The 19,217-nt window shown below is 36.2% G+C and overlaps 1 protein-coding gene across 2 annotated transcripts in view; it reads right to left on the bottom strand.

Annotated features, from left to right (window-relative positions):
• SPATA6 (spermatogenesis associated 6) overlaps positions 1–19,217 on the bottom strand; it is a 157,601-nt gene that overhangs the window by 63,811 nt on the left and 74,573 nt on the right. For both annotated transcript variants that reach the window (XM_012534469.3, XM_004273888.4), the window contains exon 9: positions 15,767–15,807. In XM_012534469.3, coding sequence (XP_012389923.2) covers positions 15,767–15,807 — 41 coding nt within the window. The remainder of the gene's footprint in view (positions 1–15,766; positions 15,808–19,217) is intronic.

The raw sequence follows: 19,217 nt of genomic DNA, 5'->3' as shown, positions 1-19,217 counted from the left end.
GAGAAGCCCATGCACCACAGCGAAGAGTAGCCCCGGCTTGCCACAACTAGAGAAAGCCTGTGTGCAGCAACAAAGACCCAACACAGCCAAAAATAAATTAAAATAATTAAAAAAAAAGAGCAGCTTTGGTGGAATGACAGGAGTGATAATCTGGAGTTAAGTTCAAGAGAGAATGAGAGAGACCTAAATGTAAGGCCAGACACTATCAAACTCTTAGAGGTAAACATAGGCAGAACACTCTATGACATAAATCACAGCAAGATCCTTTTTGACCCACCTCCTAGAGAAATGGAAATAAAAACGAAAATAAACAAATGGGACCTAATGAAACTTAAAAGCTTTTGCACAGCAAAGGAAACCATAAATAAGACAAAAAGACAACCCTCAGAATGGGAAAAAATATTTGCAAATGAAGCAACTGACAAAGGATTAATCTCCAAAATTTACAAGCAGCTCATACAGCTCAATATCAAAAAAAGAAACAACCCAATCCAAAAATGGGCAGAAGACCTAGACATTTCTCCAAAGAAGATATACAGATTGCCAACTAACACATGAAACAATGCTCAACATCATTAATCATTAGAGAAATGCAAATCAAAACTACAATGAGATATCATCTCACACTGGTCAGAATGGCCATCATCAAAAAATCTACAAACAATAAATGCTGGGGAGGGTGTGGAGAAAAGGGAACCCTCTTGCACTGTTGGTGGGAATATAAATTGATACAGCAACTATGGAGAACAGCATGGAGGTTCCTTAAAACACTAAAAATAGAACTACCATACGACCCACTACTGGGCATATATCCTGAGAAAGCCGTAATTCAAAAAGTCATGTACCACAATGTTCATTGCAGCTCTATTTACAATAGCCAGGACATGGAAGCAACCTAAGTGTCCATCGACAGATGAATGGATAAAGAAGATGTGGCACATATATACAATGGAATATTACTCAGCCATGAAAAGAAACAAAATTGAGTTATTTGTAGTGAGGTGCATGGACCTAGAGTCTGTCATACAGAGTGAAGTAAGTCAGAAAGAGAAAAACAAATACCGTATGCTAACACATATGTACGGAATCTAAAAAACAGAAACAAAAAGAAATGGTCATGAAGAACCTAGGGGCAAGACGGGAATAAAGACGCAGACCTGCTAGAGAATGGACTTGAGGACATGGGGAAGGGGGAGGGTAAGGTGGGACAAAGTGAGAGAGTGGCATGGACATATATACACTACGAAACGTAAAATAGATAGCTAGTGGGAATCAGCTGCATAGCACAGGGAGATCAGCTCGGTGGTTTGTGACCACCTAGAGGGGTGGGATAGGGATGGTGGGAGGGAGGGAGATGCAAGAGGGAAGAGATATGGGGATATATGTATATGTATAACTGATTCACTTTGTTATAAAGCAGAAACTAACACACCATTGTAAAGAATTATACTCCAATAAAGATGCTAAAAAAAAATTATTTAAATACCAAGGAAATCTGAGTAAATTAAGGACTTTAGTTAATAATAATATATCTGTATTGATCCATCAACTATAACAAATGTACCATACTAAATAAGATGATAATAATATGAGAAACTGGGTATGGAGTATATGAGAACTCTCTGTACTATCTTTGTGTTTTTTATGTAAATATAAAACTGCTCTTAAAAAAAAAAAGAACTGCCATCTAAAAAAAAATTAGAATTAAGCTATGCTAGGTAAAATTTTAAAATTTAACTTGCCCTTTTGCTTACATTTATTTTCTTTATGCTTCCAATCCACCAACGTTCTTTCTGTTACATTTTTATCTTACGATTTTATCCCTTAGTTCAAGTATTGTTTTATAATGCACATCCCTACTATATCATGTACATATCATGGAGAAAGTGGATTAGTTGTGTTGTAACACACAAAAACATCACCCTTGGGCAGACTTTTCATACCAGGCACATCTCATAGCCCCATCCTTTGTTGGTTGCCTTTGGGTTCCTATTCCTGACCCAATGGTGTCTGGATGATAGTGCTGACGTAACTCAAAAGATGGTGACTCACGGCTGCGTTTTCACTAGAGGCCCCAGAGATATGGCAGTTATCTGGTAAACCTAACCATCCTAGGTCCTGATTAGGGTAGACTTCAAACCATCTTTTGTATTGACCCAGCTTTCTTATCTCTTCTCTGGCATATATTCCCTGCAAATACTATGCCAATGTACCCAAGACACTAAATGCCTCTAGAAAAAAAAATTAAATTAACCATATAGATTGGTTAGTTTTATTATGAATTCATTATTGTCAGTATGATATGGACACTCAAATTACTTTGACATTCTCTAATGCCAGCATCCTCATTGGAATTAATACATCCTTCCCATAATGTTCTTTAAATCCTCTGACACACTCTCACACAGATGTTTCTAACATGCTACCTCTGCTCTCCTGTGAATCTTCTGAGTCCACACATGTATGCTCCCTTCTATCTAATCTCAGAAGTTTCTTCGATCCAAGAATAACACCTACCTCCATCTGTGCTTTATCCCCATTCTTTTTCACATCCTTTGAACTTCCCTCCATTAACTATTAGCATGCTATCTGTATTTCCAGCTTCTTCAGTTCAACTGGCTCCCAACTTTTAATGCAATTCATGCCTGATCTCTCCCATTTTTATCTCTCTTCTTTTGTACATTAAAAAAACTCATTGAAGGTGCAGACTAAACATATTGCTATTTTTCTACCTCTCCTGTACTTATAATGTTTCATCAAAACCTACTCTTCCACAACTTATTTTATAAATCCTGTCTTTTCCTCCCAGTTCTCATACTACTTGGCCTCTGCAGCATTTGTCACTGGTCAGTCCTCTTTTAGGTCTTCTCTCCTGAATTTCTCCTCCTCTGTTTCCTTAGTCACCTCTTTTCATGGTCCAGTGGACATTCTTCATCCTTCATCTCATCACTGAAATCAGTGGCTGCTCTCCAATGTTATACTTTCTGCCCCTGTCTCATGTACCTTCTCTTTGGTTGATTTCCTTTGCTTCTATTATCAAGTGTACAGTAATCTTTGAAACACTTATCTATGGACAAGACTTAGCTTTCCAAGATTTATCTCTGGAAATCCAGATCTGGATACCCACTTCTCTGTAAGGCAGCTCTATTTGGATTTTCCACATGTAACCAAAACTCAGTAAATTTAAAATTTTTATCTCCACCATGCTCTTACCTCTGCTATTCCAGACTTCATCATTATCTTAGACCTAAGCTAAAAATCCATAATTCATATTTCCACAACACCAAGTATGGTCCATCTCTTTATTCACTCCAGAGCAAGCTATTTATGGACGACATAAAGTTTAGAATTCTGCCGTCTTGAAATCTTAAATAAATTCGAGAAAATGTCAATTCTATCAATGAAAAACAAAGAAAACTGAGATGGTTGATTGAAAATTTAGGGGACCTGTCAGATCAAATGAAAGAACTGAAAAAATTAATAACTATATAATATCATTTAAATGGCATTAGACATAGGAAAAAGTAGAATTGGCACTGGCTTTATCAAATTGACAACGTAACGTGCATAGTTTTGAACTTTCCCAAAATATAGTGAAAGAGTTAAAAATTCTCAGAGTAGAAAAATTATTGAAAGACAAAATAGAAGAAAAACTTTCCTGAACTAATGAGATACATCACGGGGGATATTATGAACCAGCAACATTAATTAAAAGAACAAAAACACCACAAAAAAAAAAAAAGAGAAAATGAGAGAGAGGAACTGAATTTATTTAACAAATACTTAACTTCCAGTCACCATGTTAAATGTTGGGATTACAACAGTGAACACAACGAAATCCCTGCCTTTATGAGCTTATGTCCTAGCAGTTACTATCAACGAAATATTTGACCTTTTAAGAAGGTCAATATGACCTTTAATCTTTCTCAGACTCATTTCACTTGTATGTAAAACAGGGTTAATAACAGCTACCTTATAGATCTTCCGTCATTTATTTAAAGTATCTTGCAGAATGCCTAGGTGTGTGAATTAGTTATACAACAAATATAAGTCCTTTATTATTAAGACACCACTCCAACATGGCTTCTTACTTCAACCCTACCACAATTTTCACTGCTTTCCAGAATTACAGCAACATATGGTGAGCCAGCAGTCAGCTGAGAGAATCAAGCTTTCATCCCAGAACCAAACAGCATGTAATTCAAATGACTCAGTTACAGTCCCAAATAACTGACCAAGAAATATGTGATCCAGATTGAATAAAAGAAAAAACTGAAAAGTGCTCTATTGTTAGCTGTTCACAGAGACAAAGTAAAAACACGGTGAATGTCAAAAACAAGATCAAAAAGGTCCATGACCAATAAATACAAGTGTATATATTAAGAGACTGATATAAAAGAAAAAAAAGTGCTATAATGCTGTTTCTAGAATTATATCCAAATATGAGTCACTTGGCTTATCGTAGAGAGATTATTTTCTCTTCATTAATTTCAATGCCATTTGAGTCATGCTGGCTGGCAGACCATTTCATTTTTTGTTTACTAAAATTTCTCCACAAACTAGTCAGCAATGCTTTAAATAAAGCCTCTTCTAGGTGACTACAACTGACTTTTTTTCTCTTTATCAGAATATTCACTGAGAATCTCTTGAACAACATGTTAGCTAACACACAGATCTAGAGAGGTACAGGGATTTGAAATCACAAACCAGATGAGACAGGGTATTAACACAAAGAAAACTGCCAGTGAGATATGCTAGGTGGCAAATACATCTTAACGACAATATCTGCAGAAGGACATTTATAGACTTCTAATGGTCTAAATGGTGGAGGTCTCATGGAGGAGGTGGATTGGAATCAAGGCCATAAGTAGAGGAAAAGGCACAAGGAAAGATAAACAATAAGTACAGTCACTTGGCTAGTTCTGTAGGAAAGTAATCAGAGAGAATATCACAGAGGTGGAGAGGGGCACACTGTAGAGAAGAACCTTGAACGCTGCAACTCAATACTATCTGACATTTATTAAGCATCTTCTATGTATCAAATACTGAACAAGGTAGGAGACAGTAGTCACAGGTAAATATAACAGGAGACCTCAAAGATATTACAATCCAGAATGAGAGACATGAAAAAACAAGTAATGATAAAACAATGAGGAAGGAAATTAGAACTAAATGGATATACAATAAGTAATTGTGCAGTGGGGACACAGCTGGGATGTATTCCTTCCATGGAATTAGAATAAATATTTCTTTTGGAAAATTATTTATCTAAATGGGGAACAGAAGGCATAATAAGGGGGTAAGTCTTTGATAAGAATCCACTTCAAATTTTCAACCGTAAAACTCAGCTTAAGAAAACGTTTTCGTAGCTCTTGTGAGTTTTCCATAGGTTGCTTATTCACGTCCTAAAACCAAATGGAATGTTATCTCTTTGGCTCGTAACAGAAGAGTTACATTTCTTGGATGACTCCTCAAGAACCCTGCCTTGGAGTGTTCAAAGAACAGGGTTCAAATCCCTGCTTGTTATGCGACCCTGAGCAAATCATGTACTCTAAGTTTTTATTTCCTTCTCTATAAACTGGGGAAATTATCTTACAGGTTTGCTACAGAAAATAGTAGCAAAATTAGTACAAACACAAAGCAGAGGGCTCGAGTTATGAAAGACAACAGTATTTATTTCCTCTGTTTACAGCAACCTTCATATTTCAGCATAAACAGTTTTTTTTTGTTTTACATTTACAGAAATAGTTCTTTAAATGCCATTTCTGAGATCTCAGAAATGTAATAATTCCAATATTGCAAATGTTGCAATGTATCAAGATAAAATCTAATATTTTTAAACCAATCTGAAATTGTTACAGGTAGAAAAGAAAATTTCATACCCCAAATTCATTGTAATTATATAAATGTAATATAATTAAATGACATACTTTTCAAATATGTGATACATAATGGTTTGGTTATACCATACTTATGAAATAAGGTTCCTGAAAAGTTGTTTACACAATAAGTTCATAAGTTAAATAATATTTATGCCCATGAAAATTTTATATTTATAGGAACTTCAAGGTCAAATTAATGGAATAGAGAACCACTAAGTATAAATAGGAACCAGGAAATTCACTTATCCAACAAATATTTGTTGAAAGCCCATTTAGTGCCTGGTACTACACACCATGCTTTAAAGTTTCTCCTTTGTCATGGGACATAAAACTTAAGAAATAAATAAAAATAACTCTAATGGAATTTGCTGGGAAGTAGTTGAGAATGAAGACTATAGGAAAGAAGTGCAGTAGAGGTACTATTTTCAGGATAGTAAGAACAAAGCACAGTTCTGATTCAAAAAGGAGAGAAGCAGATATTGGCAACTGAGATCAGTTTCTCAATTTTGCTGAAAACATTCCTTTTGAATCCTACTGAAGGGAATGATCCATTCCTACCTTATCAATTCAAAAATACATATGCTCAACTATCTGGTTTGGTTTAAGGAAGATGTACTTTCTTTACACGGAAGAAAAATTTAGAAGAAATTCCAAAATAATGCAATGAAAATGATAAGTAATCCCTAAGTGTGTCCATCTTTAGGCGGTAGGGGGAAATTCCTCCCTTCTTAGACCACTGTTCAATGCACTTATATAAATAACTTGTTTAATCCTCACAACGACCCTATGTGGTATTTTTATTACCTACACTTTACAGGAGAGGAAACTGAAGCAAAGTCAAACAGCTATTAAGTGGTAGGGATCCCAGGCCAGTGAACTATGAGAGATCCACAGCAGAAAAAAATGGAAAATTCCCACAGCCCAGGCCTCACAGGATGCCTATGAGGAAAGTTCCACAGAAGATGCGCTAACAATCTGATTTACTAACAACCCAATAAAAAGAGCCAAGGAACAAACCGACAAACTGTTCCCAAGGAAGAAATTAAATATCCCCCAATTAATTTTATGATGTGATCGTAACATTGCTACCAAACCACTCAAGAAAAGCAGAAGAAAGGTAATTAGAGACCACTCTTACTAGTGACCATATGTGACAAAAGATCTTAAGTAAAATATTAACAAATTAAATTTAGTGATGTTCAAGAAAAGAATACAACATGATTAAGCTGGGTACATTCAAAGAATACAAGAATGGGTTATCAATAGAAAATCTATTAATTCACTATAGAAAAATCATTATCAACTCAATAGATGCTGAAAAAATTATTCAATAACATCCAACAACCACTCGTAATTAAAACATATACATACCTTGCAAACAAGGAATTTCAAAGGGAACTTCCTTAACTTGCTAGAGGATATCTAACAAAAATCTACTGCAAATAACATTCATAGGTGTGAAACCTTCGACATGATCTTATCAAAGACAGGATAAAGACAACGCAGTATTAGTTCATGCTGCAGCGTATCAGGCTGCATTCCAAGAGCAAATTAAGTTTGAAAATTAGTGGCTTAACATAATAAAGGTTCATTTTTCCCTGTGCTTTATGGTAATATAGGTTAGCAAGAGAATCACACTTCACAAAATTACCCAAGGACCCGGGCTGATGAGACAGGCTGAACAACTTATAGTTGTACCATCTAGAACATGAGACCTCATTATCACTATAACAAGAGAGAGTTCATGTCAATTCTTCTATGCTGCACCCTGGAAGGGATCCACATAATTTACATGTATGGTCCGTTGGCTGGAACTAGGCCCCATACACCTGCAAGAGGGCTTGAAAATACGGGAGGGGACATGAATAGCCAATGAGCAATAAATGTCTGCCACATCCTGATCACCACTTCTACTTAACAATGTACTGAAAATCCTAGTAAGTCAAGACAAATAAATACTGTGAAAGGCAGAACTAAGATTCATTGTTGAGGATATGGTTTCCTCTATTACAAAAATTCAAGAATATCTGAGACAAGAATGTTATACAAAAATGTACTGCAGACCCATACATCAGTAAAACACATAAAAATGTAATTTTACATAAAAGACCACTTACAATGGAAACTAAAACTATAAGCTTTCTTGGAATAAATCTACCAATGTGTTAACACATTAGTGGAAAAGTGTATATAACCTTAGTAAGACGTGTGAGAACTGAGACCACCTACATTCACAAGGCTTGGCTAAAAGAACAAAACACTGAGGCCCGCCCACCTCAACACGACCTTATCATGAGTCCCAGGAAATTCTTGTCAGGAAAATACTGCTATAAACCAGTAAATAGCTTCACTATCTGCTTCAGGACCTTCCCATAAATCATTTGCCTGAACAGCAGTCTGCTCAATCATCAATCAGCTCCCTTCTCAAAACAACAGATTCTTAATCTGGGCAAACAGTCCCCTTCTCAGGACAAGACACCACTCAATAGGACAAATCCCTTCCCTATCAAATACCTGTTTATTTACCAAGACTTGCTTTAAGACTCTAACCTCTGTGTCCATTAATCCTAGACTTTTATATCACAAACTCTGCTAATTAGATTCCCTCATTCAAAGCCTTACCTTAAACTACTGGAGCCCAGACCCCAAAACCCTATAAATATCTACCGTTAACCTTTTGGAGATACTACGAAGACTGTAAAGGTGGTGCTCTCCCTTACGGCATAATCATAAGCTCTGCTTTGCTTGGTATTAACAGATCATTCAGTTATCATGGTGGTCCCTCGGTGAGTTGGCAGTTGACAACCCTGGAAGTCCAGTAAGATCTAAACAGACCCTCCTGGCTGCCACATCTAAGACGCTCAACTTAAATAGAAATAGTTTTTTCCTCTGAGACACTTGGGTCTCCCTCCTGGTGGTTTCTCTAACTACAACGGTGCTGTAAGTGAATCTTCCTGTTGAAGCTGGACTCTGCTCTCCTTTTGTTAAAGCTCCCAAATGCTGAGTTACTTTGGCTTGTAGGAATGCAGAGCCATTGTCATTATCTGGTCAAATTTGAAAACTTGTAACCCAGGCGGAAATCTATCTTATTACTAACAATACTAATATGTCTCTCTCTCTTTGTCACTTTTTGCTCTGAGTCTGTAAGAGGAAGATCATAGAGAAGTAACAGGCATTAGCTACTAAAGCTATCCTGGAGCCAGACTTAAGGATTGACAGGTTCAGATGTTCTCATTACACCATTTTAAAATCCTTAGTAGAAACTTTGCCCTGGGCCACTTGTCAGAATATCATAAAAACTTTCCTCTGTTTCGTCTTCTTTTTTTTTTTTTTTGGTCATGGGAGAAAACGCCTCTGAGAGAAATCACTACCAAACCTTCCATCTTCCTAGAATTACAGATTTATCAGGTCTCCAATTTAAGAAACCAACCACTAAGTTGGGGCCCAAGACATAAGGTGTACAAGCAACATACTGACCGACACTGCCAGACTCTTATGCCTGTGTTTCAGGTTAGGCCCATACCCCCTCCAAGTTAGATTCAAACTTTCCATCATCTTACATATATTTATACTATAATTTAAAATTTTACACTTATTGTTCCAAATAGCATAATTTCACTAAGCATATTTTAGAATTACAGTGGCCACTTTGGACGGTTTTTTATATGAACAAAACTGTTCATGTGAAAGATGTATTAGAATAAAAAGGAGCAAAATCCTACACATGCAATGGTCTGCACTTCTTAACTGGCCTAACAAAAATTCCAAAACATTTCTGAGTCCACGAATTGCTTCCGTAAAAGATTTGCTGGCCAAGGTAAATTTTTAAAAATGTGAAAATGTAAAACTATGTCTTGTTTAGATACCCTCACATCCCATTGAGAGAAATGGCTTTTATCCCACTATTTCTTATTTCCTGTCCTATGCTCCTCCATTACCTCAGATCTCTATCCTTCTTTCTGTCTGTTTTCATTCCCATCTGACCTGCCAGAAACAAAAGCTCAATGACTTCTTAAAATTAAATCCCCTTCAGAATACATATTAAGTGCCACATGGTTGATTTTTAAGCTCTGGTCTGTTTCTGAGCTGAATAGTCAGACACTCTCCAGCATCTAAACAAGATAACCAGGAATTTGCAGCAGAATTTAGAGTTCTGTGAACTTTAAACTAGCCCTTTGCACGTTTCCTATCCCAATAAATGGTGTCATCAAACACTGAGTTGTGAAAATTAGAAATATAAGAGTCATTCTTAACATTGCATGGCTAAGCCCCTTCCAATGCTCTCTGCTTTCAAAGTTTTCCTGCCTATTTTTGCCTAGTTCCTGAAATTAAAAAAAAAAAAAAATGCCTCGAGATATTTTTATTGAGATTTTGTTAATTTTTGAATTACCCTACATAGAAGAATATCTTTATGATATTGACACTCCTTCTCTAGGAGAACATCGTATATCTTTTCCATTTGTCAAGTCTACTTTTCTGTCAACATTAATCCTAAATATCTGTGTAATATCTCCACTGCAATCGACCTCCATTACTATCACCCCAATCCAATCCATCATCATTTCTCACATTGACTATTCAATAGCCTACTAACTTGTATATTACTATCCATTCTTTTCCTAGTCCATACTACAATCAAGAGTAATATTCGCAAGGTACAAATCCAACTGCATCATCCTGTTGTTTAAAATAATTTCATTTGCTTCCCATTGTACCTAGGATAACTATCAAAATTCCTAACATGGCGAAAAAGATGTGATCCCTACCTACTACTCCAGCCTCAATTTATATCATGCACCTACCCATGTCTTTCACTCCTAGCAACACTGGTCTTTTAGTTGCCTAGCCACTGAACCTTTATAAATGCTACTTCCCCTTTTCCCTTGCACATGTCCTTCCCTCCTTTTCACACAGTAAATTCTTATTCACTTTCAGCTCAAGAGCAATCACCAGTCCTCAAGATCCTTTTTCCATTCTCCTTCACCAGATCAAATCCTCCTAATATATAACTAGTCCAAGTTAGCATGCAGGTCCCCCTTGACATTTATCACAGTTCCAAGTATATATTGATTTTTGTGATTTTATTATTACCTATCTCCCTCATCATCATGAAATATCCATGAATTCAGGCAGAGATAGTTTCTAGTTTTGCTAATTTTTTATTTCTAACATAATAGAGTTTCAGTCATATCATCTTTCCTAACGGTAAGAGAGAAGTTGGGAGTGGAGAGGGACAAGGCATTCTAGATGTGACAGAGAAATGATTAGCTTTCCATCACAATTCATCTTTCCCTCCTCCAGAGCGGAATTACTGCTGAGAAGCAATCCTTGCATCCAGGTGTGGCCATCTGATTAGTTCTTGGCAAACAGAGTGTAGGTAAAAATGTTATGTGTCAATTCCAGGCCAAGGTTTTTAAGAAAGAGATATGCCTCTTCAGGTTCTCCTTCATTTTCCACCATGTGAAGAGGACAGCAAAGCTCTAGAGTAAGGCGAAGGCACAGAATGGGGTCACTGCACGGAAAGATAGTACGCAGATTAGAGGCACCCTAAATTAACTATTATGTGAATAAAAACTAAAGTTCTATTATATTAACCTTCTGAAGTTTGTAGGTTTATTTCTAGAGCAAATAGCATTACCCCAAACAATTCAGAAATCAGTATCTTACTGTACTGGTCTTAACATAGACCTAAATATGCATTGGCCTGTAAGTCAGGAGCAGGAAGCAAGGGAATAGATACTTGAGGATTGAAAATTTAAGATCCAATAATGCAGTAGCAAAATAAAACTGTGGCCTGCAACAGCTGGGAAGATAGACCACGTAACTTTCAAGCTTATTACCTCTAGGAAAATAGCTGGAAAGGGCAAGAGATGTAGTGTGTGTTGGCTTTTACTTATACTGAGCAAGGGATTTCAAGAATGACGAGCTCAGGAGAGATTGGTTTGAGAGCAGAAATGAAAGATTTTAGTAATCGAGGGCCTCTCAGGGCCAGGAAAAGTGAGTGCCAACTGCGTGTGGACACAAAATGTAGAAGGTTAAGACAGAAAAAGGCTTTGATCTTTGAACAAAGGGCCATTAAAACTTTTAAACAGAGAAACGAAATCGTAAGACAAAAATCAGATTGAGGAGGTTACTTCCCATCTGAGCCTACTTCAAAGGGCCTCAAGGTAAGTGCCATTAAAAGGCATAAGAACTAAAGAAATAAATCAGACTTCAGAATTATATTTAGAGGGAAGAAAACAACTTTGTGTGTATTTACTGAAACATTAAACTGACTGCAAGCAAATAAATGAGAAGTTGATACTTGCCTAAGTCTATATTGCCTAAGAAATCAAGAACCTGGCCTTTAAGAGCCTAAGTCTATAAAATAGCTCTCAGGTCCCAAAACTTTTAACCGCAGGAAGTGGGCTAGAAAACTATGCAGTCCCAAGAGATCAAATCCTCCAAACCCATTTCAGAGAGGATAACTCACTGCCATGTGGGATAATAAATGGACATGGAAAACCCAGCTGCAGGGTGGAGTCAGGGCCCATGGAGAGTAAGGTCAAAGAAAGGGCATTCCTCTACTATCAGGGCAGCGGGGCACCTGCCTGTTAGGTTCACAAAGCTTGCCCAGGAGCGTTTATCATTGCTGTAGACTAGTAACTGCTCTTCATTCTTTATTTCTCCCTTTTGCAAATAAGAGCACCATTTTTTTCCAGTTAACCTATCCCTGCTCTAACAAAACATACCAGAAATGAGGTTCAGGTAGAGTGAGAAGGTGAGGGAGGGGAGAAGTAACTTGTCTTGGTTCACAGGTCACTGGATCACAGGGAGTCTATCTGGATCTGGCTTATCCAACACTCAAAGATCCTGAACTTCAAGCTAGATTCAAGTGGAACTTGAATGATGGAACTTCAAGTGATTTTCCTGGAAGAGGACAAAAGCATGTTCTGTGTGAGGGAAGAAGGGGATATTTGGTGGCAGATAGGCAGACTATGACAGATATGGTCAGTGGTCTACTAAAATCTAGGACCCCTCTTCAGTGGAAAACAGCTGCCTAACTAGCATCTCTATTTGCTAGCCACCTTGCTCATCTTGCTTCTAGATGGGACTAGTTCTTGTCAATGGAATATAAGAAGTGACTTAATTCACTTCCAGGCTTTTTTTTTTTAATTAACTAATTAATTTTTGGCTGCACTGGGTCATTCATTTGAATGCCTAGCAATGAAAGGACAAAGAAACAGGGAACAGTAAAGATATAGGGAGGCAGGTTGAGAGGTGTGTTCTTTTTCTGAGAACTTTGTATTTATAGAACAGCTGATTATAATGCATCCAGGGTGAAGAGAGGTGACTTTGGCCAAAAGAACAGCTAATGACCAAGTAACTAGAAATCTTAAAGAAGGAGGCGGCAGATATAATAGGTATGAAGAAGTAGGAAAAATAGAAAATAAATATGTTAAATAGCCATTATCCCTCAATATACGCCCTCCACTCAAGCCAGACCAGTAGTTTCCCCCCTGCCTCCAGGACAATGTACTTATTCTAAACTCCAAGGCTTTTTCATGTGGTTTTCCTCCTAAGACATTCTTCTCTCTCTTCCCTTGCCTCTGCAGAATATATTTCTCAACAGAACTCAGGCCAAGTCCCACTTTTCTAAAAAATTTTTGCAAGCACTCCTAGTTTCATAACTCTTCTCCTTGTAGAAATCCTATAGTGTTCCACTACCAGTTACTATATGCCTATAAGAAAATAGCCCTTTATTTTTTTCATAGAAAAGACAGCACTGTTCAATGCTGCATATGTATTTCTGTGAAAATCTATCTCTTCAATACAGAAATAATCCTGTGAGCTCACTTACCATGCACAGCTTTACAAAGGTAGTATGAATGATCAACTTCTACTCTAACTCTAAAAGTGAAGAATACAGAGGTGAGGGTGGGTGGATATTAAAGATGAATAGAAGTGAAGTTCTTTTAAAGAATTCATTTAGAAAAGAGGATTCTAAATATATCACCTACCTCTAAATGGACCAGTCAATGTAGAATTGGATTATAGTTACCTTAGGATAAAGATTAGTGTCCTATAAACTTTATACTTTTCTCCCCATTCTATACTTTTGTATATCTGGTTTACTTGTTTTCTCTTCATAATCCACTCACACAACACATATTTTAGGAATCCACACCGTACATCAGACAATATCTAGAAATTGTCAATAAGCAAGATCAATAAGATCCTTGCCATTCTGGAACTTACAGATTAGTAAAAAAAACAAGGATGCAAATAAAGAAGAAAATAAATAAAACTTGTGAAACATGACTTGAAGATAGGCTTGTCCCTTAGGTATTACAACTAAGGTAACTTAGTTACCTAAGGTATTACTTAGGTATAACTTAGTTACCCTTAGGTATTACAACTAAGGTAACTTCCCTGGGCCCCATGCAAGACAACAAACATTATGCTTCTTGATGCGTGTGTGTGCCTGCGCATGCATGCGCATATATATTACACAGATCAGTACCCATGTATGTGTTTGAATAAATTCCACGTAATAGGGTAGGTCTGCACCAGGGGAATTATGCCAGGCCCACACTCCTCTAGGGACAGCCTTAAGCAAGGGCACGACCCTATACAAATGCTATACAAGGAATGGTTCTATTCAAGTGCTATATCCACGTCTATACTAGTAGTTCTCAAATACCAATCCTTGGATAGACAGCAAAATAGTTGCATAAGAATCACCTGGAAACTTGTTTAAAATAAAAATTTCTAGTCTACGGTCTCAACAATTTTAACTTAGTAGGCCTGGAATAAACTTTTATAAAGTTCCACCTTGATGATTCTGACTCTCTGGTAGATCTGGCCCCTTAGTCACATGGTGCCTTGGCTTGTTCCATATTTCTTTTATCACAACCAAAGCATGGCAAAGAGCTATACTGTTCAGTGCCAGTAAGCATGGGATAAACTGTTTTCAAGTAAATAAACAAAGGTATTATAAGGAAAGCTATGTTTTTTGTTTTGTTTTGTTTTCCCAACTATGATGCCTCTTCTTATTAAGAAGCTTACACTTAGGGACAGAAAAGAAAAACTCTGGGGCAGTACTTCTCAAAATGTAGAACATGAACTACTAGTGGTATAGCAGATAAGTTAGTATGGTACCCAAAATGAATTTAGATGATACACAAGATTATTTTATACAGCACATGGACATACACTAAAAGGGTACTGAATCCCAAAAGAAAAAATATATTTTCTTTTCAATTCTCTTTCAATCAGAAATCTTCAGTTAGCTATTGGTATGTCTCCTATGCCTGTCTATCATTGCTTATCTCATTTTAAGAAAAAGAGAACATGTCTCAGAGTCTTTGGAAAGCAATAGTTTTCAAGCCAGAATTTAGTAACGTTGTTTTGTTTTTGCTGTATTTTTAAGGCTATCATCCATTTAAAGTATATGATACTGATTTTTCATTTACACTGGTGAAATACATAAAAACAAGGTGAATTTTTAAAACAGAATAAATTACATGCAGGTATTGTAAAAATTATGAGGATGCTCTACGAATGACTGAAATTTAGAAATACTACTGTGTGAGGTATCACTAAAAGTAGCAACCAATTTCTCTCTGTCTCTCTCACAGACACACACACACACATATACACATACACAAACAAGTAATGAACAATCAAAAGTCACAAAACATTTGTAGTAAGACACTCAATGAAAAGTCTATCCTACCACCTGACAACATACACAAAATAATGACATTCCATAATGACAATTATTGTTTGTAAATTTCTTGACTAAATGAATATGATAATATCTGATCATACATATAAGAAGTTTACTAATGCTCTAATCTGAAAGCCAGGATAATTATTGTTCTGCAATTTATACTACATACCTTATAATCCTTGGGTCGGTAGCAGCGAAGATGAGAATGATCTAAAAAAGGATGTACAAAAGAAACTATAAATATTTCCTATCAAAAAGAAGAAATTTGTTTTCATCTTTGATTTTTCCTACAATCACTCTGTTTCTACGATTATACTTCATACAGCAGTTTTCAGAAATATCTTAAAAATCCTTCAATAATGTTACAAAGATGATAAGCAACAAGTTAAAATCTGTATCAGTTCTTCAGCAATTAAGTGATTTCAAATCATATTTTTATTAGAGTAGGAGATATCTGATACAGGCCAGATTAATTTTTAGTTGATAAACCAATTTGTCTACATGAAATAGATAATTTTTAGTTGACAAACCAGTTTATGATGAAATATAATTTGAATATACAGATTTGATAGATACTGCCAAACTACATGTGTTCCTAATCTTGGAGTCCATGCTTGAATTAAGTAAGCGTAATGGAAACAGGACCAGCTTTAGAGGGCGGGAGCATACTGTCCTGTAGTGTACAGATCTTGCTGACGAATAGATGTGCATTACAGTTCAGGCTCCAGCACTTCCAATATGGCCCTGGGCACATTATCTAATCTTTCTAAGTCTCAGATTCCTCAAGTTTCTAATGCAGGGCTCCCCAAGCCCCAGACCACAGACTGACAGCGGTCCTTGGCCTGTTAGGAACCAGGCCACACAGCAGGAGGGGCGAGCAGCGGGTGAGTGAGCAAAGCTTCATCTGCCACTCCCTATTGCTCCCCATTACCGCCTGAACCATCCCCCTTCCCCACCCCACCACCACCCCCACAGTGGAAAAACTGTCTTCCACGAAACCAGTCCCTGATGCCAAAAAGGCTGGGGACCACTGGTCTAATGTACCTCTTTCGTAATATTGTTTTAAAGATTACATTAGATATTAAATGTTAACTATTATTACTAACAGCATTATCAACATCATTACTATTGAATAGTAAGTCAAACAAGGCCAGGTTCAACTTCCACTACTTATCATACATGTTAGTTTGGTCCAGTTATACAATTAATCTGTTTTTCATTCCTCATTTTAAGAGTATGAAGACAATGCTTACCTTACCTCAGAGAGTTATAGTGATGATTAAATTATACAATTTATAAAGGTACCTAGCATAGCATCTACAACAGTGGACTATAAAGCTATTCCCAATCTCTCCCTAAGCCAAAGACACTACATTGTAGATGCAGATTTGGGGTTTTACTCATTATTTGAAGGAGTCAAGTTTTAAGTATTATCATCTCTGTTATATTGATAGATAAGAAAATCAGAACCATAATTTGCAATTCTACTTCTTTGCTAATACATTCCAGTCAAAAACATTCTAACAGTCTATATTTTACCTTCCCAAACCACCTTGTACAGAAAAAAAAATGCTATATGGATAGAGACCCAGGATAGTCTATATTTAGTCAATTAGCTTTCATTTATAGCACAAGATGCTTGTTCTCCAAGTGTCCTGAGCCATTATAGAGGGCAGCTGAAACATTAATGTCTTTCACACAAGGTCAACTTCACCATTTAATTCAGTAAGGTCCAACTTACTTCAACTGCTTTTCAAAATTCAAAATAAAACTAACTCCCAACCTAACTCCTCTTCTGTAAAGTCTAATGTACAACATGGCCACAAGTAGCAGAAGAAATAAAAGAATGATAAGGACACACGGAGTCTAATTCTCCAAACATGCTAACTTTGAAAATTAAGGTAATAGTTTCTATACATAATATATATTCTTTTTGGTAGCTAATGTAATATTCAAAATATCAATATATTAAAACACAGGAATGTCTTCTGCTCTCCACAAACCATTTATAAACATCCTAATTCAGACAAATTTATATAATTTTCTTTCACTTTTATAAATTAAGCTATTACTTTGATCTGACGTTTCCTAATGTTCACATTTAATTACCTTTACCAACAATTAGGTACTTAACTATATTCTAAATGCAGGAGATAGAGGAGATAAAAGTCACAGCCCATGGTCAGGAAGTGCTTATAATTTACTTTAGTTAAGTTATACGAAGTTGAATAACAGCAGCATAAAAGAACAGGCTAAATCAGAATGGTATAGGCAATTAATGCTATTAAAAAGTCATATCAGAGATAGATCTCTCAAAGTTGAAGGCCATGAGGAAAAACTTCCTAAAGGAGGAAGAAGTTGAGCTGGGCCTTAATGAATGGGTCACACTTAAGAAAAGTATGAAGAAAAAGAGCTAATTTAGATCGTGTGTGTGTGTGTGTGTGTGTGTGTGTGTGTGTGTGCACGCGCACGCACGCGCGCGCATGCACGACCCTGAACAACTTACTCTACTTCCTTAAATCTCAGATTTCTTCATCTGTAAAATGAGGATAAATAATAGCACCTAAAATTCTTGAGGTTACTGTGAGTAATTAATCAATGAAATATTAAGCATTTAGAATAGTGGCTAGCAGAAAACACAATATTAGTTATTGATTCTCCAATAATCTCATGAAATCAGTGTTACAAACTGAATATTTGTGTCCTCCCAAAATTCATATGTTGAAGCCCTACCTCTCAAAGTGATGGTATTTGGAAATGAGACCCTTAGGTGGTAATTAGGATTAGATGAGGTCATGAGGGTGGGGCTTCATAATGGAAAGAGTGCCCTGATAAGAAGAGACAGTCAGATCTTGCACTTGAGCTCTGGTGTGCTCACTCATTCACTCATGCTCTCTCTCCCCTTTTATTCTAAAAATAGATATTAGTGATTTCACAACTGTGCAAATTTATTAAAAATTATTTAATTGTAAACTTATAACAAGTGAATTTTATGATATATAAATTATACCTCAATAAGGCTGTTAAAAATGTTTTATAAATAATAGAGAATTAAAGAAACCAAAAAAGGAGTTCCTAAAAATGACACTCTGTAAAACAAGGAGGCACACAAACAAATGAGATATTTTGCTGATAAGTATATACATGATGACTACATGCATTTTATTCAGAAAAGAATAAAATATTACCATTTATTGCTGTCTACTCAAGATATGACCTATTAGGATTTGGGATGTTATTTCCAATTTATTTGACATAAAAATAATAACCATCTAACAAAGGGACTAGTGGAAGCTCATAAAAGATTACAGTCTTGTGTAGAATTGAAACTCACAACAGAAACAGAAACAACAGAAACTCAAATGAAGAGAATAAGAGACATTTCCTCCAAGGGGGAGACAGAGTCTAATATCTTTCCTAAATCCTAAGCAAAATTGAAAAAGGCCAAGATGTTGCTCTTGATTTCCTCTTTAAAATGCACAAATGATTGGATAAAGCTTCCATATACTCTTGAGGTGTAAGAGATACTGAGTTTCTTCAAAAGGACTGCAAAAATTACAATCAGAATTATATATCAAGGAAATTCCAGACAGAGAAAATTTGAAAATTTTATTTAAAAA

This window comes from Orcinus orca, chromosome 1 (genome assembly GCF_937001465.1).
Source record: "Orcinus orca chromosome 1, mOrcOrc1.1, whole genome shotgun sequence".
In the NCBI taxonomy this organism is placed as follows: domain Eukaryota; kingdom Metazoa; phylum Chordata; class Mammalia; order Artiodactyla; family Delphinidae; genus Orcinus; species Orcinus orca.
Note: the sequence above shows the minus strand (reverse complement) of the source record. Positions and strands in the feature narration are given on the sequence as shown.